Here is a 25,053-nt window from a genome sequence, read left to right on the forward strand (position 1 = left end):
GTTATTTTTTCTATTCTATGTATTGTGAAGATTATTATTATTTGCTCATGAAGAGAATTTCAATTGACACGGTCGTGCTGCGTACTGACAAGTTCCTAGGTACAAGCCTCGGTGGTGAAGAGAGCAGGACCCTATAACAACCAGAGTCCTTGTCTCTCAAAGAGGTTTGATAGAGGGAACTGTAAGAACGGAGGTCTTATCGTCCCGAAGACGAAGGTAGAAGGAGGAAGAAAGGAAAGCCAGCCTTTCCGAGAACGAGCCTTATCCCTTCAGTATAAAATCCGCCCCGAGGGGGAGTCAAACCCGCGGCCTAGCGCTTACAGGGCAGATGCGCTACAGCCCTCCAATCCAATCAAGCCCAAAGATTTATTAAAGATGTTTGATAGAGAGAACTGTACTAAGGTCTTAACTTATCGTCCCGAAATCGAAGGGAGAAGGAAGACAGGATAGGAGAAAGCCAGCCTTTCCCACAACGAACCTTATTCGTTCAGTATGAAATCAGCCCCAGGCGGGAATTGAACCCACGACCTAGCGCTTACAAGAAAGATGCTCTAGTAGTGGTGTAGTGGTCAAGACGCTCGCCTGGTAAACAGGAGGGCGTGGGTTCGATCTCAGTCGAGGCATGGAATTTTATCCTCATTTATTTGAGAATTTGACCACATAATAATGGAGCTCTAAGGGTTAGGTGGTAGAGAACGCCATAGTGAAGAGAGCAGGACCCTATAACAACCAGAATCCTTGTCCCTCAACGAGGTTTGATAGAGGGAACTGTAAGAACGGAGGTCTTATCGTCCTGAAAGCGAAGGTAGAAGGAGGAAGAAAGGAAAGCCAGCCTTTCCGAGAACGAACCTTATCCCTTCAGTAAAAAAATCCGCCCCGAGCGGGAGTCAAACCCGCGGCCTAGCGCTTACAGGGCAGATGCGCTACAGCCCTCCAATCCAACCAAGCAAGATTTATTAAAGATGTTTGATAGAGAGAACTGTACTAAGGTCTTAACTTATCGTCCCGAAATCGAAGGGGGAAGGAAGACAGGATAGGAGAAAGCTAGCCTTTCCCACAACGAACCTTCTTCGTTCAGTAAAAAATCCGCCCCGGGCGGGAATTGAACCCACGACCTAGCGCTTATAAGAAAGATGCTCTAGTAGTCTACTACCTACTACCCTTCAATCTAACTAGGCTAGGCCTAGAGAATAATTTTTTTCTTGACGTTTATATTTGACAACGCCTTTGGTTTTAGGTGAGCACAAATTGTATCAATACAGGATTGGTCAGATTTGTTCTCATTCTTTGTTTACTAGTAGTCTACTACCTACTACCCTTCAATCTAACTAGGATAGGCCTAGAGAATAATTTTTTTCTTGGCGTTTATATTTGACAACGCCTTTGGTTTTAGGTGAGCACAAATTGTATCAATACAGGATTGGTCAGATTTGTTCTCATTCTTTGTTTAGTCCTTTTTCAGTGCTGTCCGTTGACAAAAATTGCATTTCATTGCTTTCTAAAAAGTTTTACTTTCTTAATAGTGGTTTTAAACACTTTTTTTTTGCTTTGTGTCAAACAAATTAAATATTTATTCTGTTGAACTGCGAGTCTCATAAGTTTGTATTTGTTTAATTTAAACAAATATTTTCATTTATTTTACTTTTTTTAATTAAATAAAGGTACAATGGTAAATAGTTCTTTTGATTTCGCCAAAATAACTCTTTTTAATATAAATAATAGAAAGTAAAAAAATCAGCAATGAATTTTAATTCTCTGTTTATTAGTCAGTTCCCGTATTTTCTATAGATTTGGAAAAAAACCGGAACAAAGGTGTGTTCCGGCGGAACATTTGATTTTTGACAAAAATACGGATTGTTCCGGGAAATAACGTACGGTTGGCAACCCTAATTAATACCTACTTAGATCATTTGATGATTTATCATATTCTTTAATCAAATTTTATTATTTATCATGTGATTAAATTAATTTTACATGATACGAGTTGATGATTAGACAAAGGTCAATTTCAAGCAGCTATACTATGTGAATACGTGGAAATTAACTTGCGTAATTCCAAGGCGGGGACAACGTTACATAGTTCGGTAATCGGTATTATCAAACTAGTGATAACAATTAAAATGATAATTAATATAATAAAAATACTTCAATAGTAATTAATTAAACCCAAACTGAATGGTTTAGTGGTTGAACGCGGTGGAATTCAAATGTGGAGGTTGGTGGTTCGACTCCAAGTCAAGTCATAAAATTAATCGAAGTGTAGGTACCTATTCTATTCAAGTGATGGGAACCGATACTTGAATAAGTACTTGATGTAAGTTTTCACGACTTTAAAATTATTGCATACTGCACATTGCATAACCGACACTTGAATAGGTACTTGATGTAAGTTTTAAGGCAAGAGCGCTACTCTCCTTGCTAACTAGGCCGGCACTGAGCTCAGTGGTCAAGAATACATTGGTAATAGGAAAAGTTTCCTACTAAAAATTTTGTCCTCTGTAGAGAATTACACACACTGGATCTTGTGTTTTGTCCGAAGGGTCAAAACCAAAGTTCTTGCTGACAATAGCGTGAGCATGAATTAATTATGTAAGCATGGTAGGTAAACATTGGGTTCTGAATTAATAAGATATATGGAAAATCCTACAATGCTGCAGTGAGCACCAAAGTTGTGATATAATAACACAAAAAAAAAACGACATTCAATGCGCATAGCGACCGGTGTCAGCATGGTAGGTAAACATTGGATTTTAGGATTATTGAGATATTGGGAAAATCCTATACAATGCTGTAGTGAGCACCAAAGTTGTGACATAATAACACAAAGAAACTGCATTTACATTTACAAATTAATTATGTAAACTGTATACATATCTTGGGTAAAAACATACAATATCTTTGTACGTATGTATACTCAGTGTCAATATTTATACTTCAGACACTTTAAAATCTTTAGACAAGGAAGATTCATTGCCAAATAAGTGATACTACTTAACACTTAATGCCTTACATGGATAAGTAGGTACTTGGGTACTCAATATAAGGCTGGCTACAGACGTTCAGGTGTACCTGTCAGGTACATCGTACTCTGTTTAGGGGGGCGTCATACCTATTCATCCGACAAAATTTTGTACCTGACAGATCCAACGGAACGTTTGTAGCCGACTTACTGGAGTCAGAACCGGTCAAAACTGAGCGCTTCTTCTTGCATCTCATCATAATTTATTATAGCGTCTGTTCCCGGCTTAAGAGATGCAGAAGTGACAACCGGTTCGATATAGAAAAACCATACCTTCTGTAGCCGGCTTAGAGAGCCAGACACCGGCAGAAGGAAGATGACACCCAATGGCCAGTGGTCCTGCATATTAATGTAACGTACAGAGTAAGAAGCCTGCATATTAATGTGGTGTACATAATAAGAATCCTGCACATTAATGTGGTTTAAAATGTGTAGATAATAAGAAGCCTGCATATTAATGAAGCGTACATAGTGAGCCAAGTTTTACCCAAGTTTACCTCTGTATGAAGTATGGTGTATGTAGGTTGTAGGTATATTTGTCACTATCCTTGCTTGTTAACTCGTTATTGGTCGAAGCAAGTGAGATTCCAAGTTTTTCAACTCCGCGACTTCGCACTTTATTTCACACTAAGGAAATCCTATGTTTTGAGTGATTCCTTTTGGGGTGCCAGCGCGTCTGCCTTGTAAGCGCTAGGTCGCAAGTTCCAGGGGGGTTTTTATCCTAAACAGATAAGGTTCGTTCGTTTCGCGAATCATTCGTTCTCGGAACAGCTAAATTCCTCCTATCCTGTCTTTCTTCTCTCTTCGCTTTCGGGACGATAAGACCTTAGCAGTTACAGATCCTTCTACCGAAACTCTAGCCGGCCTTAGATTTCGCTGAACCAATGGTTATCTAACATTACGTAGCCAGTAGGTACCTGATAACTAGATATTGTTATCCCAGTAGCAGTTTGATATAGCGCCCAATTTAAATAAAATAAATGCCTTTTCTGACTGTAGTGCCTAAATTCACCACTACATTTACTACAATACCAACAGCTTTCGATGCCCAGGGTATAATCTTCGTCAGGCCAAAAGATAGAAAGATGTTGCTGTCCCGAAATCGGACAACCCACTCACTATCAGTTAACACATCCCAATGTAGAAGATGTGTTCCTTTACCCTTTAAGAGGGTTGATAGAGGGAACTTTAACTAATAAAATAACGGAGGTCTTATCGTCTCGAAATCGAAGAGAAAAGGAGGACCGGATAGAAAGCCAGCCGTTCCGAGAACGAACCTTATCTGTTTGGGATAAAGTTCGCCCCGGGCGGTACCCTCCAAACTAACAAGGGTGGCTTGAAAACAATATATAACTATGTACTTAAACATTGTTTATGTTATTCCAATCGGTGTTGTTTATGTAAACAATGTTCACGTTAATTAATCAGTGTTCATGTTAATTTATTTGTGTAAATGTTTATGCAAATGTAAACATAATTGTCACGTGATGGCTTGATTTAGAATCAACCCCAGACTATAATGTTCAAGAGGTTATCTTTCTCACCTTATCAATAAGTGATTATCAGAGGTCCTTAGGCCAGCCACTAACTATCAGGTAGACCTGACAGGTACAGCTGAAAAGATCTGAATGTCAGGTCTACCTGATACCTGTTGAGCACATACAGTAATAATTGATTTTTTATTTTACATAAATAAAATTCAAACATGAATGTATACAACGTCGGTATGTTACACTAATACTAATAATAAGTATAAGGTAGAACTGACTCTATCAGATAGACCTCACATCTGATCAGGCCTATCTGATAGTGAGTGGCTGGCCTTAGAACGTTGGTATCAACAAGCTGTTCAAAACAATGAAGAAATGTTTTGAAATAAATTAAAATTGAAAAGGCCTTATTCTTTCTGCTGACTGGGAGTGTTTTAGGACTAGAAAGTGAAAGACTACAAAGATGACATTTCTGGAGCAAAAAAAAAAAAAATCTTGCTTCTCCTTTTTACTTTCCTTATCCTATAGGAAGGAAAGTAATGTAATCGGGTCAAATTTTCGATGGTCAGTTTTTAGTGCCAAAACACGTTTTGAGGTCCCCAGAGCCTAAATCCAAAGTTTCAGTCATTGGTCCGTGTGTGTGTCTGTCTGTAAACAAAATATCTCAAGAACGGTAAGAGCTAGAGACTTGAAATTTGGCATGCAGCTGTCAAATGTGACAAGGTTAAGATCGGTGCAACGGTTGGCGGTATTTTACCGCTTTTTGGCGGTTTTCGGTGTAATTCAATAATATCTCGGGAACGGTATGAGCTAGAGACTTGAAATCTGGTATGTAGTCCACAAATGAGACAAGAATGTAATTCAAAACTTTTGGTTAAGATAGGTGCTGCGGTTGGCGGTATTTTGACCGTTTTTTGGCGGTTTTCGACCGTTTTTTGGCGGTTTTCGACCGTTTCTAGAGACTTTAAATTTGGTATGTAGTACACAAATGAGACAAGAATATAATACAAAACTTTTGGTTAAGATAGGTGCTGCGGTTGGCGGTATTTTGACCGTTTTTTGGCGGTTTTCGACCGTTTTTTTGGCGGTTTTCAGCTATACTGACTAAACGGTTAGAGATATTTTAAAAGTTACTATACAACATAAAAATAAGCATCATTCAATAGGCTAAGGAATGTCGTGTGATGTTCACACCAGATTTTTTTTACTAAAATAATTCAAACACACCCAGTAATTGGAATACAGACACGTACCTATTCCAATACGTACCTATTACGTCTGTATTCCAATGTGTGTACTTTGAACTAATGTTCTTGCGAATAAATGCAAGTCCGAGATAAATGCAAGTTCAATGCAACTTGCTTGTCCTTGTTTAGAAGGTAAGAATCACTAAGGCCATAAATTTTCAAGTTAACTTGGCTAGTGTTTATCTTGATAGTGGATAGTGCATTTTATTATTATTATCATTATTTTTTAGATAGGTACAAGTGACATTAGTATTTATTTAAGATAGGTACAAGTGACAACATGACATTAGTAATGTCTTCAGAGACACATGAAGTTACCTTACTCCCTCCAGATTCTGGACCAGAGGCAGTCACTGCTTCAGACGGAGGAACATATTTGCTTCACAATTCTTTCTCGTTTTATAATCCTAAATAGATTGCTTTCCTTCCTATAGGACAAGGAAAGTAAATACTTTCTCAATACTACGGAGGAACATATTTGCTTCACAATTCTTTCTCATTTTATAATCCTAAATGGATTGCTTTCCTTCCTATAGGACAAGGAAAGTAAATACTTTCTCAATACTAGTATAGCTTGGCTATAACTGTAGAAATAGAATGTAACATCTTCAGAGACACATGAAGTTACCTTACTCCCTCCAGATTCTGGACCAGAAGCAGTCACTGCTTCAGACGGAGGAATATGCTTCACAATTCTTTCTCGTTTTATAATCCTAAATAGATTGCTTTCCTTCCTATAGGACAAGGAAAGTAAATACTTTCTCAATACTAGTATAGCTTGGCTATAACTGTAGAAATAGAATGTAACAAGCAGGGTCCGTCCCTCATATAAGGTGAAAGAACGTGTATCCATTGTATCATATAAAGGTAATAAGTTTTGTAGTTACCTATTTCATAACTTTATAACCTAGGATGTCTAATATAAACACATTTAATAACAAGCATTTATGCTTAACACAAATAAAGCATTCCTTTTTCCGTATTGAATCCTACAGAACTGGCAACATAGCTCAATGCAACTTCAAATTACGACTGAAATGCCCCTTTAACCAACCTTGCAGTCAAAACAAGGTCACATTTTACATGTTTGTATTAATTTATAATTGTTATTGGGTACCTTATGTATGTAGTATGCACTTTTTTTTTGTAAGATGAATGTTATCAGCGTTTAACACAGGGTGTCTACCAGACTGGAAAACCGGGGATTGTCAGGGAATTTCACGGAATTGTTATTGGGTACCTTATGTATGTAGTATGCACTTTTTTTTTTGTAAGATGAATGTTATCAGCGTTTAACACAGGGTGTCTACCAGACTGGAAAACCGGGGATTGTCAGGGAATTTCACGGAGACTGGAAAAGTCAGGGAATTGTCAGGGAATTTCTCAAAAAATTGACAAAAATCCAAAAAAAGTCAGGGAATTTTTCAAAGCCTAAAAAAAATGAATTTTCGGTCCATAAAAAAGTATGCAACCTTGAAGGGGCAACTCATATTTTCTCGAAAAAATTTCGCCTGTGACGCTGTAATTATAGAAATGTATTAGGGGAAATTTTCAAAGCCTAAAAAATGGAAAAAGAATTTTTGGTCAGTAAAAAAGTATGCAACCGCGGTTTGCTCGTGGTATTCGCGGTTGGCTCGCGGTATCGGCGGTTTGTTCGCGGTATCCGCGGTTTGTTCGCGGTATTCGCGTTTTGTTCGCGGTATTCGCGTTTTGTTCGCGGTATTAGTGTTGTATTTTTTAGTGTTGTATTGAAATGAGAGCAATATAATTATTATTAATATATTATAGATTTACTTAGTTTGTAGTTTTTCCTTTCTTATTGCCGCTAAAATTTGAAAATCAGTATTGTTATCAGCACCGTTTTAATCCTTTTCCCGGTCTCTCACGAACCTCAGCGACCTTTCCTTTCCTTGGTGTAAAAAAAACCTTAGAGCTACCAGAGAAAGATATCCATACATAATATGTGGTAGCGGAAATTCACCTATTTGACCAAGCTACTAGAGCAGGTCTCTCAGGAACATCAGCGACCTTTCCTTTCCTTCGTGCCATTTCATCCTTAGAGCTACCAGAGAAAGATATCCATACATAATATGTGGTAGCGGAAATTCACCTATTTGACCAAGCTACTAGAGCAATTATAATAATAGTGCTCATTTACGAGTATACTGCTCGCATAGGACTGAAAAGTCTACCAACTAAGATTACTGATTTGGGACGATAAGATTATTTCCGTCCCTTACTGTCCCAAATTTGTACAACATTGTGATCATTTCAACTACCCCTCGGTCCTAATTAGTTGAAATAATCGAGGTTCTACTGTATAAACCTCCTATACGTACCTACCTACCCACCTATTAGTGCTGTTTCTCTCAGTTATAATTTACCTATATTAGATACCTATTAGATGCAGTTCATACAGTTTGGTAGATTACTTGAAGACCATCAGAGGTGTTCCTGCATAAAATCTTGTTTCGCCTGTTAGCATTGAGATTATTGGAATTGGAATAGGTATTAATTTCTCGGAAATTCGCGGTCACGAAAATAAATCGCCTGCTTTGATCGTGGAATCGAATATTAGAATGTCTAAACCGCATATCATGTAGTTTCTTATATCGAAAGACAACTTTGTGTCAGCCTAGTTCGCTTGGAGGTTAACGCGTCTGCCTTGTAAGCGCTAGGTCGCGGGTTCGATTTCCGCCCGGGGCAGATTTCATCCTAAACGGAAAAGGTTCGTTCCCGGAACGCCTGTCTTTCCCCTATCCTGTCCTTCTCTCTTCGATTCCAGGATGGTAAGACCTTCGTTGCTACAGTTCCCTGTATCAAACCTCTGGAAAAAGTGCCATCAAGCGTCTTGACTAATACGCGCTTCTAACGCTTCCAATCTGAGACAAGCCTTAAGGTACAAACAGATAACAGATCTCTAATCTCATGGACTTCTAGTGAAGAAGCTGTAAGGTACAAATAGATAACAGATCTCTAATCTCATGGACTTCTAGTGAAGATGTTAGGGTCAAGAATTCAAGATCCCATCACTGAATAGAGATTAGAGATTCACTACCAGTTGATGCTTCACTTGACCTTATATATCTATTTATCTAGTGAAGATGTGAGGGTCAAGAATTCAAGATCCCATCACTGAATATAGATTAGAGATTCACTACCAGTTGATGCTTCACTTGACCTTATATATCTATTTAACTATTTATCACTTGACCATAATAATATCACGAGTGCAGTGTATGTGACCTGTGATTCAATTAGATCACTTACCACTTCAATGTTTACTATTTATCTACAGAGTGTCCAAACTCACGCGTATGTTGCATACAGGATGTAACCTATCATGTGCCAGCCTAGTTAGCTTAGTTGGTAGTGCGTCTGCCTTGTAAGCGCTAGGCCGCGGGTTCGATTCCCGCCCGGGGCGGATTTGGTGTCCGTCTAAACTCACGCGTATGTTGCATACAGGATGTAACCTATCATGTTCATGCTACGCGTAATACTGAGCTCAGTTTTCTTTTTTCTTCTTTCTTTCGAAGAGCTTCCATAGAAAGAAGGAACTGTAACGACTGGGGTCTTTTCGACCCGAAAACGAGAGAAGTAAGATAGGATAGGAAAAAGCCAGCCGTTCCGAGAACGGACCTCATTTCTTTTGGATAAAGTCCGCCTCAGCGGGGAATCGAATCCGCCACTTAACGCTTACAAGGCAAGAGCGCTACTCTCCTAAGTCTCCTATAGCTAACTAGGCCGTCACTGAGCTCAGTGGTCAAGAATACATTGGTAATGGGAAAAGTTTCCTACTAAAAATTTTGTCCTCTGTAGAGCATTACACACACTGGATCTTGTATTTTGTCCGAAGGGTCAAAACCAATGTTCTTGCTGACAATAGCGTGAGCATAAATTAATTATGTAAATTGTATACCTACCTATCTTGGGTAAAAACATACAATATCTTTGTACGTACGTATACTCAGTGTCAAAATTTATACTTCAGACACAAATCTTTAGATAAGGAAGATTCATTGCCAAATAAGTGATACTACTTAACACTTAATGCCTTACATGGATAACTACTTGGGTACTCAATATAAGGCTGGCTACAGTTTTTGCTTTGTGTCAAACAAATTAAATATTTATTCTGTTGAACTGCGAGTCTCATAAGTTTGTATTTGTTTAATTTAAACAAATTTAATATTTTCATTTATTTTACTTTTTTAATTAAATAAAGGTACAATAGTAAATAGTTCTTTTGATTTCGCCAAAATAACTCTTTTTAATATAAATAATAGAAAGTAAAAAAATCAGCAATGAATTTTAATTCTCTGTAACTTTGTGAAGCTCAAATTAGGGTTTTGAGCTCAAATTAGGGTTTTGACAAGTCTCATTTTTATGAATGAATGGAGTGATTTGAAATTCTATGAATGAAAATAGAAGAAATACCTCTTTTTTTGAGGTCTTTTAGTATTTGATTGGTCTTAATCTTAAATGCCAATTGGTGCCCATAAATTAAACATCACGTTTTATTGGCAGCTCCTCACGTGTTCATTAATTATGACATATTATTAATTAATAATTGTCATTATTTCCACGAATGATTTTTTTCGTTTCCCATCGAGTTATGTTATCAGCACCGTTTTAATCCTTTTCCCTTCCCGGTCTCTCAGGAACATCAGCGACCTTTCCTTTCCTTGGTGTCATTTCACCCTTAGAGCTACCAGAGAAAGATATCCATACATAATATGTGGTAGCGGAAATTCACCTATTTGACCAAGCACTTATAATAATAGTGCTTATTTATACTGCTCGCACAGGACTGAAAAGTCTACCAACTAAGATTACTGATTTGGGACGATAAGATTATTTCCGTCCCTTACTGTCCCAAAATCGAAGAGAGAACAGGACGGCAGGATAGGAAGACAGGGAAAGCCAGCCGTTCCGAGAACGAACCTTTGCTTAGGACAAAATACGCGGGTGGAAATCGAACCCGCGACCTAGCGCTTACAAGACAGACACACTTCCATGCTCACTAGGCTGGCATGATGAAATGAATAGACAGACAAATGAACTAAGAGAAAAATCGTCGTCACATGGCGTTTTTAGAGCTGGACAATTCTCAGTTCCCAAAATAGATAAATTCAAATAAAGAAAGTAAAAAAAAAAAAAAAACTCGGATGATAAATTTTATGTGTCATTCATTCACTTTGCATCAAGCCTACCCTGTCATTACGTATGTATACCTACAGTGTGGCGGAAAAAATTCAGGATGTACCTATATTATAGCAACAAAAAAAAGTTAGCCCCTTCACAAAATAAATAGGTACCTACCTAGGTACCTAATTAAAAAAAAAAAAATAATAATAATAATAATAAAAGAACTGGCAACATAGCTCAATGCAACTTCAAATTACGACTGAAATGCCCCTTTAACCAACCTTGCAGTCAAAACAAGTTTGTATTTATAACATTTTACATGTTTGTATTTATAATTGTTATTGGGTACCTAATGTATGTAGTATGCACTTTTTTGTAAGATGAATGTTATCAGCGTTTAACACAGGGTGTCTACCAGACTGGAAAACCGGGAATTGTCAGGGAATTTCACAGAGACATCCGCGGTTTGTTCGCGGTATTCGCGTTTTGTTCGCGGTATTCGCGTTTTGTTCGCGGTATTCGCGTTTTGTTTGCGGTATCCGCGGTTTGTTTGCGGTATCCGCGGTTTGTTCGCGGTATTCGCGTTTTGTTCGCGGTATTCGCGGTTTGTTCGCGGTATCCGCGGTTTGTGCGTTTTGTTATTTGCTCGTGGTATTCGCGGTTGGCTCGCGGTATCCGCGGTTTGTTCGCGGTATCCGCGGTTTGTTCGCGGTTTGTTCGCGGTATCCGCGGTTTGTTCGCGGTATTCGCGGTTTGTTCGCGGTATTCGCGTTTTGTTCGCGGTATCCGCGGTTTGTTCGCGATATTCGCAGTTATGGGTTCGATCTCAGGCAAACGCAGATTTTTTTGAGCTCTTTTTTTACCGCAAATAATTGATGAAACCAAAATTTTCGCCTGCGGCCGGTCCTAAAAATTTTAGTTTCTATACATTTTTTTCATCTCTTTTTTTACCGCAAATGATTGATGAACCCAAAATTTTCGCCTGCGGCCGGTCCTAAAAATTTTAGTTTCTATAGATTATATAGCTCACAATTTTTGCCTGCGGCGATCTTTTTTTACCGCAAATAATTGATGAACCCAAAATTTTCGCCTGCGGCCGGTCCTAAAAATTTTAGTTTCTATAGATTATATAGCTCACAATTTTTGCCTGCGGCGCTGTTCCTCATTCTTTTCGTGCTAACTTTCATCCCCCAGGGATGTGTTAATGTGTAGACCGAAAAATTACAAAAAAAAAAAAAAAATGCGGCGCAGTTATTTCATGTGCAAATGGAGGACTTGAGCCCTTACCCTACCCCCCAGGATGTGTGAATGTGTAGACCGAAAAATTACAAAAAAATGCGGCGCAGTTATTTCATGTGCAAATGGAGGACTTAAGCCCTTACCCTAGTGGGATGAAAAAAGATTGGAGAATTAATGTTGAACAGGCTTAGGAACATTACTTGAAAAAAAAAAAAAATCTGTTGTGAGGCAGTGGGAATAGGGTGGAAAATCTTGAAAAAGTAGACTGGAAATTTGGAAAAAAAATGGACTGGAAAACCGAGAAAAGTCAGGGAATTTTATTTTTCCATTTTGGTAGGCACAACAGCAAAGTATTATTATTATTTACTGGAAGGAACAACAATTAACAGCAAATTATACAAAGAATTTTAATTATGAAAATATTGAACAACAAAGTATTATTATTATTTACTGGAAGGAACAACAATTAACAGCAAATTATACAGAGAATTTTAATTATGAAAATATTGATTAACAAATATAACAAATACCCATAAAAAATATGACTAATAATTTAAATCACCTGCTATGTACAACAGCAAAGTATTATTATTATTTACTGGAAGGAACAACAATTAACAGCAAATTATACAAAGAATTTTAATTATGAAAATATTGATTAACAAATATAACAAATACCCATAAAAAATATGACTAATAATTTAAATCACCTGCTATGTACTTTTCTGTCACACTAAGTAAATACTTAAATGAAACAAAGGCGTGTGTAAAAAGCGAATACAATGCAAATAATTATTTGAATATGAATTTTCACGAAATAAAATCTCAAATCAAAATAATGTCAATTATTAATGTTATCTACTAAAATGAATAATTTTTAATAATGCCAATTAATGTTATCTACCACTGAAATGTATAATTTTAAATATGTAATTCTAACGCGAATAATTTTTTCGTCATTTACAGAGCATTAGTGCATTAGGCATAATGTTACAAGGATTTGTTTGAATCTCAGACAGTTTATTATTTTTTATTAGTTGTGATATTTTAATTACTTCACTATGGTGATTGCAACGTCCATACTGTATTGTTTGCGATGTAAGTTCCTGTTGTACTTTGAAAAGCTTCCCCGCATAATGTTACAAGGATTTGTTTGAATCTCAGACAGTTTAATATTTTTTATTAGTTGTATTATTTTAATTACTTCACTATGGTGATTGCAACGTCCATACTGTATTGTTTGCGATGTAAGTTCCTGTTGTACTTTGAAAAGCTTCTTTTTCCCACTTTGGGCTTTCAAGATTTCAAAGTTGATCCACCTGTGGGACAACATGAAGCTGATAAAACATAAAAACTTGAAAACTATTCCCCCCTTTAAGATGGGGGAAAGTATGTGGTTTAAAAATATGTGGCCCTATATATGATTAACCGTTTATTTCATAGGTTTACCCGCTCTCCAGGCTTATCACGCAACATAACCACAACCTGAGAATTCAAGTTATAAGTTTTTGGTTAAAAATCCGAGTATTTCACCGCCGTTTTTATGTCGTGGCAATGAAACAACTCCTATATTAGACTCGTGAGGTCTGTGTCGTAGCATGCCCATCCCGTAGTATGCCTCTCATCAGATGGGCGAGAAGAGACACTACTTCCCATTTAGATGCTGGATTAACACGGTGGCTCTTTCATCCAACTCTCACTACCTCAATATTTAAATTTTACAACAAATTAATTCCCACTTTAGGCTTTCAAGATTTCAAAGTTGACCCACCTGTGGGAACAACATGAAGCTGATAAAACATAAAAACTTGAAAATTATTAGCAAAAGTCCCCCTTTAAAATGGGGGAAAGTATGTGGTTTAAAAATATGTGGCCCCATATATGTTTAACTGTTTATTTTATAGGTTTACCCGCTCTCCAGGCTTATCACGCAACATAACCACAACCTGAGTATTCAAGTTATACGTTTTTGGTTAAAAATCCGAGTATTTCACCGCCGTTTTTATGTCGTGGCAATGAAACAACTCCTATATTAGACTCGTGTGGTCTGTGTCGTATGCCCATCCCGTAGTATGCCTCTCATCAGATGGGCGAGAAGAGACACAATACTTCCCATTTAGATGCTGGATTAACACGGTGGCTCTTTCATCCAACTCTCACTACCTCAATATTTAAATTTTACAACAAATTAATTTCCTTTCTTCTCTTTTCTTGTTCCCAGATTTCGACAAGCCCCTCCTGCCACCATCAGAACCGGTTCGTCTCACCCCCGCCTGGGAAGAAAGCAATCTGCCCAACGATGAACTCAACTTCAAAGGTAACCTACCTACCTACCTGCACATCTCACAGTGGACGCAAGTCCAAAAATCGAATTTCTGAGTTATCTATATCGTTGGAAAGAGCGCCAAAAGATCGACTTTTTATATTGGTCGCAAACTTCTTTTTAGTGTTGTATTTTTTAGTGTTGTATTGAAATGAGAGCAATATAATTATTATTAATATATTATAGATTTACTTAGTTTGTAGTTTTTCCTTTCTTATTGCCGCTAAAATTTGAAAATCAGTATAACAAAATTACGGATTTTCATATTTCTGATATTTTTCATAGATCTTCAAATTTTTGGCGGGAAAATTAAAAAAAATCTTATGTTTCTTTTCACCCCACTGTTTCTAGTCACCCCATTTTAAGTTATATATTATGTACAAATAAGATTGGTTGGTTGATTCAAAGGTGTTACCATGGAGAATGCCGATCTGGAAACCAATCCGCCTCGAGACAGATGGAAACTGGTTTACCTTACATTGCTGCTACACGGAGTGGGCACTCTGATGCCATGGAATATGTTCATCACTGCCAAGGCGGTAAGTAGGGAGGAATTGAATAGAATATACCTTGTTTATCCCTTTCCCCTCTAAAGGGACAACAGAATTATTTAGGGAGGAATCTAAGCAAATGCTGTGTTGAATCTGGCTGGAGGATTTTAAACAAGGAGGATGTCAGCTTAATCTGTCTGGGGGAGTCTAAACAGGAACCCTGAAATTTCCTTTGCTAAGCCTGAAACTTAATAGATTATAATAATATAATAATAATCTGTTTAGCAAAGGTTGAGTGCGAACATAATAATAATAATAATAGTGCTTATTTATACTGCTCGCCTAGGACTGAAAAGTCCCTTTACTCCAGCAGTAGGCTACTACTATTAAAACAAAATTACGGATTTTCAAATTTCTGATATTTTTCATAGATCTTCAAATTTTTCGCGGGAAAATAAAAAAAAAAATCTTATGTTCTTTTCACCCCACTGTTTCTAGTCACCCCATTTTAAGTTATATATTATGTACAAATAAGATTGGTTGATTGATTCAAAGGTGTTACCATGGAAAATGCCGATCTGGAAACCAATCCGCCTCGAGACAGATGGAAACTGGTTTACCTTACGTTGCTGCTACACGGAGTGGGCACTCTGATGCCATGGAATATGTTCATCACTGCCAAGGCGGTAAGTAGGGAGGAATTGAATAGAATATACCTTGTTTATCCCTTTCACCCCTAAAGGGACAACAGAATTATTTAGGGAGGAATCTAAGCAAATGCTGTGTTGAATCTGGCTGGGGGATTTTAAACAGGGAGTATACCAGCTTAGTCTGGCTGGGGGACTTTAAACAAGGAGGATGTCAGGTTAATCTGTCTGGGGGAGTCTAAACAGGAACCCTGAAATTTCCCTTGCTAAGCCTGAAACTTCAAAGGTTGAGTGCGAAGGGCATCTACTCGTAAAATTTTTGTTGCCAAAACCAAATGTCAGCCCAAAGCAATCACCCTAGTTAGGGCTGATTGCGTTTTCCCGTGTTCAGACGGGGTAAATACCCCAAGTATTAGGAGTATACCAGCTTAGTCTGGCTGGGGGACTTTAAACAAGGAGGATGTCAGCTTAATCTGTCTGGGGGATTCTAAACAGGAACCCTGAAATTTCCCTTGCTAAGCCTGAAACTTAATAGCAAAGGTTGAGTGCGAACTGTGCGAAGGGCATCTACTCGTAACATTTTTGTTGCCAAAACCAAATGTCAGCCCAAAGCAATCACCCTAGCTAGGGCTGATTGCGTTTTCCCGTGTTCAGACGGGGTAAATATCTTTGCTAAGCCTGAAACTTAATAGCAAAGGTTGAGTGCGAACTGAGCGAAGGGCATCTACTCGTAAAATTTTTGTTGCCAAAACCAAATGTCAGCCCAAAGCAATCACCCTAGCTAGGGCTGATTGCGTTTTCCCGTGTTCAGACGGGGTAAATACCCCAAGTAAATACTTAAGGCTGATAGCCCTTATAGTATGATTTCATTTTTCGGCTGGGTATTGAACCATCAAACCTATTTTTTTAACCATCATCTTGTATGTCATTTTGTTTCAGTATTTCGTTGACTACAAGCTGGGTTACGAGTACACGGGGGAAAATTCAGAGTACGCCACCAACTTCCTAGTTAAGGCTGATAGCCCTAATAGTATGATTTCATGTTTCGGCTGGGTATTGAACCATCAAACCTATTTTTTTAACCATCATCTTCTATGTCATTTTGTTTCAGTATTTCGTTGACTACAAGCTGGGTTACGAGTACACGGGGGAAAATTCAGAGTACGCCACCAACTTCCTAGCTTACATAGGTCTAGCTGCTCAGGCCCCCAACATTATGTTCAACTGGCTCAATATATTCATCAATATCGGGTAAGCTATTAGTAAGCTACTCCTAGCTTACATAGGTCTAGCTGCTCAGGCCCCCAACATTATGTTCAACTGGCTCAATATATTCATCAATATCGGGTAAGCTATTACTAAGCTACTCCTAGCTTACACAGGTCTAGCTGCTCAGATCCCTAACATTATGTTCAACTGGCTCAATATATTCATTAATATCGGGTAAGCTATTAGTAAGCTACTCCTAGCTTACACAGGTCTAGCTGCTCAGGCCCCTAACATTATGTTCAACTGGCTCAATATATTCATCAATATCGGGTAAGCTATTATTTTAGCTTGATTTGTTGCTGCGCCGAGAAATACTTGACTACCGTCTAGCCATCTTGCTTTCAGTTCATCTTTTCTTTTGGTTTCTTGGAGTGCCAGTACGTCTAGTTTTACTTTGTCGAGTTCTGTTATGAGAAAATCAATTTGGTGGTCCGTTTGTTGCTGCGCCGAGAAATACTTGACTACCGTCTAGCCATCTTGCTTTCAATTCATCTTTTCTTTTGGTTTCTTGGAGTGCCAGTACGTCTAGTTTTACTTTGTCGAGTTCTGTTATGAGAAAATCAATTTGGTGGTCCTTTGAGAGTGTCCGGTTATTGAAAGTTCCAAGGGCAAAACGAAATGACAGCCTATCCTCTTCTGCGAGATTCTTAGCACCCCTGACCTCCCCAGGGGCTACACCGCTGTCTTGGAGTAGTTGAGGAGGTCGCGCAGGACTCGGGGCCGGGGCTATATGTGTATTTTCCATTTTTGGTGATTTGATAATGTTAGATGGAGGAATGGGTGGGTGAATGAGTGAATGATGAGAGAATTGTGGTTGTTGCGATGGTCGTGTGCAGAGCTTCCCGACCATGGTTCTGAAGCGCTGATGGGAAAAACAGCCGCCCATTTTGGGTGCAGACCAATACAAAACGAGAGCAGCGATTTTCATTTACCAGCCCGCGGGCTACATGTAGACCGCCAGAGCATTTTTAAGGCCCTCGAAGTTTTTAGGGTAAGTCCCATCGAGCTTTATTTGTGCTCTTTTACTATGGTGTAAGCTCTGGAAATGGAGTATCTATGGAGGATGGAGGATCCTCTCAAGTGTATGTGGCTCCTGTATGTAGCATGTGGTCCGCATACACATGGAAGTTAGAAATCCCTGCTTTAATATGGAAGGAACTCATAATGTGCGTAAAACATCAAGATTGGAACATAATTTTCAAAACTGATAAGGTTCGTTCTCGGAACGGCTGGCTTTCTCCTATCCTGTCTCCCTTCTCTCTTCGCTTTCGGGACGATAAGACCTCAGCAGTTAATGAATTGCTCATCCTAAAGGGGATTCAGCTAAAAATAGAAGATCAATATTTCTATGCGTTTCTAGCAGATACCTACCTTAACATATATACAAATATACATAATTATGTACACATTTCACAAGTGGAAGCAATCTGATTAACCGAAAGGGAGAGAGGTCTAAATTTTCATCATTATGATGTAAATGTAAATGCAGTTTCTTTGTGTTATTATATGTCACAACTTTGGTACTCACTGCAGCATTGTAGGATTTTCCCAATATCTCAATAATCCTCTCCCTCTCTATACCTGTTTTCTTCTATCTCTATCTCTATATTTTTCTCTCTACGAATAAATACTCATTGTCTCATTTTAATTTTAAGTATGTACCTACATTCTTACCTTCTCTTTTATCACCCTCCACTATCTTCATTTCTCTTTCTTCTTCTCTTCCCCCTTCTCCTCCATTTTCTTCTCTCTTCTCTATGTTTCTCTTTTCTCTTCTTCCTTTATTTATATGTCATAGCTACTCATTTTCCTTTATGGGCCTTTTTCCTGATGTGAGTGCTATCAGTGCTACAGTTCACCACTAGTAGGTATTAGAACTTACCTTTTCGTTTAGTGGTAGCCATGCTATCATGTCATTCTATCTCGGGTGGATCTGAAACATAAAAGTTCAATTTCAATCGATATTTTATTTTATTTACTTACACTCTAAGCAACAGGACATTGATATTTATTGGGGAATTGATATTTGGATATTTAATAGAGGGAAAACATGAAATTTTAGTTTTAAAAATAGGTAACGCGCTTGCTTGCCATGCAGAAGGTCCCGGGTTCGAATCTCACCATCGACAAAAATTTCGCACTCGTTTAAGACCTACATCCGACCTACCTACTTACATTCACATTCTACCACCTACACTCTTGGTGGTTTTTCAGATTTCAATGTTCACCATAATGTGCAAAAAACTGAGAACAAAATCAGGGGGTGGTAAAAAAAAAAAAAAAAAAAAAAAAAATCGGGGTGGGGACTGGGGGTCCCTCTCCTCCCTACCCAAAAAAAAAAAACAAAAAAAAATCGGGGTTGGTACTGGGGGTCCCTATCCTACCTATCCAAATTCCCGTGTTCTACCAGCTGAGCTACCAACCCCTTGTACTAGTATAGGGTAAAAAAGGTTAATATAAACTTCATTTTTTAGATAGACGGTACCTACGTCACGAGAAATAAAGGCCAGCGATTCATTAATATTTCTTATAATATATCTAATACATGTATGTATAGGTATAGTGGTATACACTATTCAACCCGTAACACCCCCCAGTGTAGAAGATGTGTTCCTTTACCCTTTTAAGAGAGTTAATAGAGAGGACTGTAACTGCTAAGGTCTTATCGTCCCGAAATCGAAAGAGAGAAGGAAGACAGGGTAGGAGAAAGCCAGCCGTTCTGAGAACGAATATTATCCCATCAGGATAAAATCCAACCTGGGCGGAAATCAAACCCGCGGCTTAGCGCTTACAACTTACAAGGCAGACGCGCTACCAACTAAGCTAACTAGGCTGGCTCGAAAGTATTCTTTTCCGTAGTAAAGCTTGGGGCTGGGAGTAATAGCTTGTCAGTCTTCCTCTTCTTCGCTTTTTCCCATGTTCAGATGGGGTCGGCGTTTGTCGTCGGCCTCTCAATCAGCTTTAGAGTGATCGCTTTGAGGCCAACTGGTATTGGCTAAACAAAATTTTCCGAGTGGATGGATGCTCTTCGCACTCAAACTTCGCTATTGATATAGCATAAGAAAATTTGGACTAGTCTACTCCCTGTTTATAGTCCCTTAGCCAGACCACGTAATAGCTAGTCAGTAAATAACCGGTTTTCTTTCTCATTCCAGTGGCCAACGGTATCTATCAGAACACAGTGTACGGGATGGCCGCCAAATTGCCGCCAACCTACACCGGGGCCGTCGTTGGATATGGATTTTTCCCAACTTTTTACATAGGAATCGACCATTTATTTATAATTTTTACCCATTTGCAACTGCTCCATTACTAACTAACTAGGCGGATTTCGTACCCGTGGGGTTCACTTCAGTATATCGCTAGTTAATCAATAACCGGGTCTCGTTTCTCTCATTCCAGTGGCCAACGGTATCTATCAGAACACAGTGTACGGGATGGCCGCCAAATTGCCGCCAACCTACACCGGGGCCGTCGTTCTCGGCTCCAACGTAAGCGGCGCCTTTACCGCCATCATCAACATCATCTCTCTGAGGTTCTCGCCTAATGCCCGCACCGCTGCGATTTATTACTTTATCACCGCCTTGTTTGTTCTGCTCGCCTGTTTTGACACGTACTTTGCCCTGCCTCTCAATGTAAGTACACCTGTGTTAAGTTACACTGAGTATGGTGATATCTATTACTCTATCAACATTATCTCTCTGAGGTTCTCGCCTAATGCCCGCACCGCTGCGATTTATTACTCTTATACTCACGCCCGCTTACTTTTCTAGAAAATCCCATTTTTAAGCTAAATTCCCTTTAGAAAATCTTATACTCACGCCCGCTTACTTTTCTAGAAAATGCCATTTTTAAGCTAAATTCCCTTTAGAAATGAGATATTAATTTTTCGACAATCACAACTTTGTTTGGGGTTGTGTATATTTAGGTCACTAGTAGGCTACTCGTATTTGCTATGAAAACTGATATTTTATTTTATGCGTATTTTTCATAATTATTATTTTTATTTTTAGCATTATTTATTATTTTCCCCCCTTTCCAGAGGTTCTACCGCTATCACGAGATGGTGAGCCAGAAGCAGATGGCCTCCAAGAAGGCGACCAACTCGGGCCGTACGCCCAAGATCCCCTACTGGAAAATCTTCAAGCAGACCTCACCCCAACTATTCAACGTATTCTTCATCTTCTTCGTCACTGACACGTACTTTGCCCTGCCTCTCAATGTAAGTAGAAAAGAATCCGCCATGCACGAGCTTTATGTTTCGGTCTCTGAGAATAAAATGGTTCGTAGCTCCGTAAAAAAATTGGAATGATGGGACGATATGGATATTTTTGGAAAGCTCAGACTCCAGGAATATAATCCTGCTGCATGCCAGATTCCGCCTTTTTTACTGGTCAAATGGCCCTTCAAAATTTGACAATAAAGTGTTGATTAGGGAAATTTACAACTGAAAACTTACCAAAATGATAATTTAATTCTGACCAACCAACTGGAGTGGAATGTTATTGAACGCCAGTAGCTGGACTGCCTAGTACCCTACTGGCCTCTTGTGATCCAGCGATAAATCTTATGCTCACGCCCGCTTACTTTTCCTAGAAAATCCCATTTTTAAGCTAAATTCCCTTTAGAAATGAGATATTAATTTTTCGACAATCACAACTTTGTTTGGGGTTGAGGTCCATGCATACTTATCACATGCACCGTCACGGATAGGTGTTTTGTTTCCTATCTAAAGCTGTGTCCACACACACAGTCGACGGCCGTCAATCGACGAGGTGAATCTATGTGGTCGAGGCAGTGTGGACGTTTCAGTCGACATCGATTGACAATCGTCGACTGTGTGATAGGAAACAAATAAACCTATCCGTGACGGATAAGTGGGCTTTTTTTTTGGTTTACCGGTGGTAGACTAGAACATGGATAGCTTTGTACAGATAAGACATAGGTATTCCAATGTATTTCATGTATGTTGTAGTAGTAGCCAAAGTCCCATCAGGTACTTCCATCCCCATCTGTTACTGGTAGGCCCAGGTGTTCAGCCACTTGAATTGGTTTCAGCCACATATCTATTGGTTCTATTGGTGTCATTTATTAACCCACCCACTCTTCCCTCCCCCACCTGTCTCCTGGTTTGAAGAGGATTTGCCAATCTATTTCGTGTATCGTGTTTTATTAATGAGTGGAAGCCTGCCTCGGTGGCGTAGTGGTCAAGACGCTCGCCTGGTAATCAGGAGGGCGTGGGTTCGATCCCAGCCGAGGTATGGAATTTTATCCTCATTTATTTGAGAATTTGACCACATAATAATGGAGCTCTAAGGGTTAGGTGGTAGAGAACGCCTAAGGCGTTAACCTCGCCTAGTGGTTGCCTTCCACTCAAGAGTCTATTATTATTAATTCTCTGTGGCGTATAATATTTCTAGTTGCGCTTTCTTGACTTGGCGGGACGAAACACTACCCCGCTCCTAATAATAATAATAATAATAATATAGGTAGGTATGTCTTGGTTCTTCCGAAACAATTGAAAGCATCCCACCCACACTACGCCTGCTAAAAAGCTCACAGCGTGAAATGAGCAAACCGTTCCCTCCCGGAAAATTTTCAATTTACCGCGTTAATATTGCACTCGAGCTTTCTATTCGCTACTCGGGATTAGGAAAGCCGAACACAAAACAATTTATTTCCATTTCGTAATATCATGTACAATATTGTATGCAATGTTTGTGAACATGGGAGGAAAAAACACGGCATACAAAACTAGGGAGGGAGGGCTAAGGGGTAAGGAGGGCTCTTCATCAGTACCGGATTATAAGACCAGAGTTGGGGGTCTTAAGCCTTTGGACTCTTGTAAGTTTGTACTTAATACTTTAAGTTCTTTGAGCAATACATATGTAGGTAAATATTTACTTACCTACGTAGTGGTATCGAAACCTATTACTTGTATACCTGTGTGGTATCAAAACCTATTACTCACCTATGTGGTATCCAAAAATAAATACACACACAACAACTCAACGTTTTGATCGGTCAAAGAATAGAAGAAAATTTTCGCCTACATTTTTTTTTTTTTTCCTCTTTTTCACAAGTTCCTCTACCAATACTTTTCTCTGGTTCTAGCCTAGAGGGGCAAATACCATGACACCAACAGCTGGCTCAATCCAGCACTGCTTTCCGTAACACATCATAGGCATAGGAGAAACAAAACAGAGACTACGCGATATACGCGGGCACATGGCATTCGGATTGGGAAGAACTGAATGAAATAGCTGCTCTGCTGTGTTTAATGAGTTCACATTGAAATGAAACTCTCTGGCTTGAAACCTTTTGTTTACTCCGGAAACCCGTCCGGCACATTGCTTCCACAAGTTTTTTCAGTTTTCTTATCTCAGGCCAGCCACTCACTATCAGGTAGACCTTACACGTACGGCTGAAAAGGTCCTCCTGTCAGGTCTGCATAATAACTGATAGTGAGTGGCTGGCCTCAGGTGGTGAGTGGCTGGCCTCAGATGGCCTACAACTCAAAAGAGCCCAATTGGAACTTAGGAGTCAGACCCGTATTGAATGTTCTTTTGGTGTTCTCCAATAAGTAGAGGCCAAATCTTGGGGCTATAAATATCACAAGTAAACGCGTTCAATCGGGGCATACTTCAAGCTAATCCTTCTTTTCCATTCACTTGTTTAATCGAGCTATTCACCTAATGACTCTAAAAATTTCAGAACCTTTTTGTAAAATTCAAAAAGATGGTAGCTTCTTGATGGTAAGTAATTATACACTAGTTGGGTATGACAGCTCAATATGACACTAATGCGGGGGTTTACCAACTTGAGATTGAGATGAAACGAGGATTACCCCGGTCACCCTAGGATTGAACTCAATCCTGACACAATCCACGGTGGTAAAACTCGACCTAACTATATCATGAGAAATTTGAAACAAATTAAAACATTTTACTGAATGTTGTTTTTATTTTGACTCCCGAAAAAAAGAGAAAGCAAGTTGGTAAAAAAGAGAGCTCTATGGTAATTTTTAGAAACAATGCTTTGTAGAAAACTAAACTCAGAGCAAGTTTTTGTTATTTATTAAGGTCCTACCTCAACCGAACTCCTCTCTCTCTCTCTCTCTCTCTCTCTCTCGTCTCTCTCTTCTCTCTCTCTCTCCTCTCTTCTCTCTCCTATTCCTCTCTCCCTATCTCTCTGTTGTATTCCGTGGTTTCTTCGTTTACATTCCGTTTCCTTGTCATATCGTCATCTAGTCTTCGAGAATAAAGTTAAAATTTTCTTTCTCTCCACCGACTGTTAATCATTAAAGCGATATTTTCGTTTTACTACTATAATTTACACAGATAAGACTACAATATACTGCACAATGCATATGCATAGGGCATTGACAGGAGATACATACTCTCCTCTGATTCCAATAGTGACAGTAGTCTTCATAAGATCGGGCCAAAAGTGACCCGGTTCCCAATTCCCGATAAGGTTTGTCACCCTAGAAACACCAACTTTGGAGTCTTGAGAGTTTTCATAATACCCCATCGTTCCAACTGAAGCCTTAGACCTTCAACGCGACCACTAAGTAGAGTTGGGTGGAAAACCCCGACAAACAGGGAAATGTATTCGAAGTCGGAGTCTCATTCGAAAACCACATGCTCAGGTTTCAGTTTAATATGAATTTTTAAATTGTTTCACATCCAGAGATGATTTAATCCCTTTGCTGTAAACATTTTCTCTTAGTTACGTTTTGCTATAACACGACTGTGGTGTGATAATTTTTTTTTTTTTTTTTTTTTTTTTTTTTTTTTTTTACGAAAAGTTGCTTTGAAATCTTCGATCTTCGAAAAGGTTGTGTCCCCTTGTTATGTAAACACTTTTATGGAGTTATAATGTAGTTTGATTGGAAAAACAACACACGCTATACCCTTTGTAACAAATAGAGGTCTGTCTCTCCCTTTTCAGGAGTAAACTTTTCCTACTGATGATTTATGCTCTGTTCTCTTAATCCTATACTCTCTTTCTCTCTCCCTCTCTCTCTTTCTTTTTTCATTAATAAAAGTCTAAAAGAAGTTTATTTAAAGTTTTATTTACTGGAAAATTTTTAAGGTACCTCCTATGGATCTAAAAAAATTAAAAGGGGGTCTTTTTTTTTTGTGTTGCAATTTCTACCCTCTCTCTCCTCTCTCTCT

The 25,053-nt window shown here is 38.8% G+C and overlaps 1 protein-coding gene across 1 annotated transcript in view; it reads left to right on the forward strand.

Annotated features, from left to right (window-relative positions):
* Window positions 1-25,053, forward strand: part of LOC103513762 (equilibrative nucleoside transporter 1) — a gene marked incomplete in the record, with an annotated part of 58,618 nt that overhangs the window by 21,959 nt on the left and 11,606 nt on the right. Inside the window, 3 exon segments of the mRNA XM_026826886.1 lie at window positions 14,365-14,460; window positions 14,875-15,005; window positions 16,716-16,855. Of these exon segments, the coding sequence (XP_026682687.1) occupies window positions 14,365-14,460; window positions 14,875-15,005; window positions 16,716-16,855 (367 nt within the window).

The sequence above is a fragment of the Diaphorina citri genome, unplaced genomic scaffold, assembly GCF_000475195.1.
Source record: "Diaphorina citri unplaced genomic scaffold, Diaci psyllid genome assembly version 1.1 scaffold1023, whole genome shotgun sequence".
Taxonomy (NCBI): domain Eukaryota; kingdom Metazoa; phylum Arthropoda; class Insecta; order Hemiptera; family Psyllidae; genus Diaphorina; species Diaphorina citri.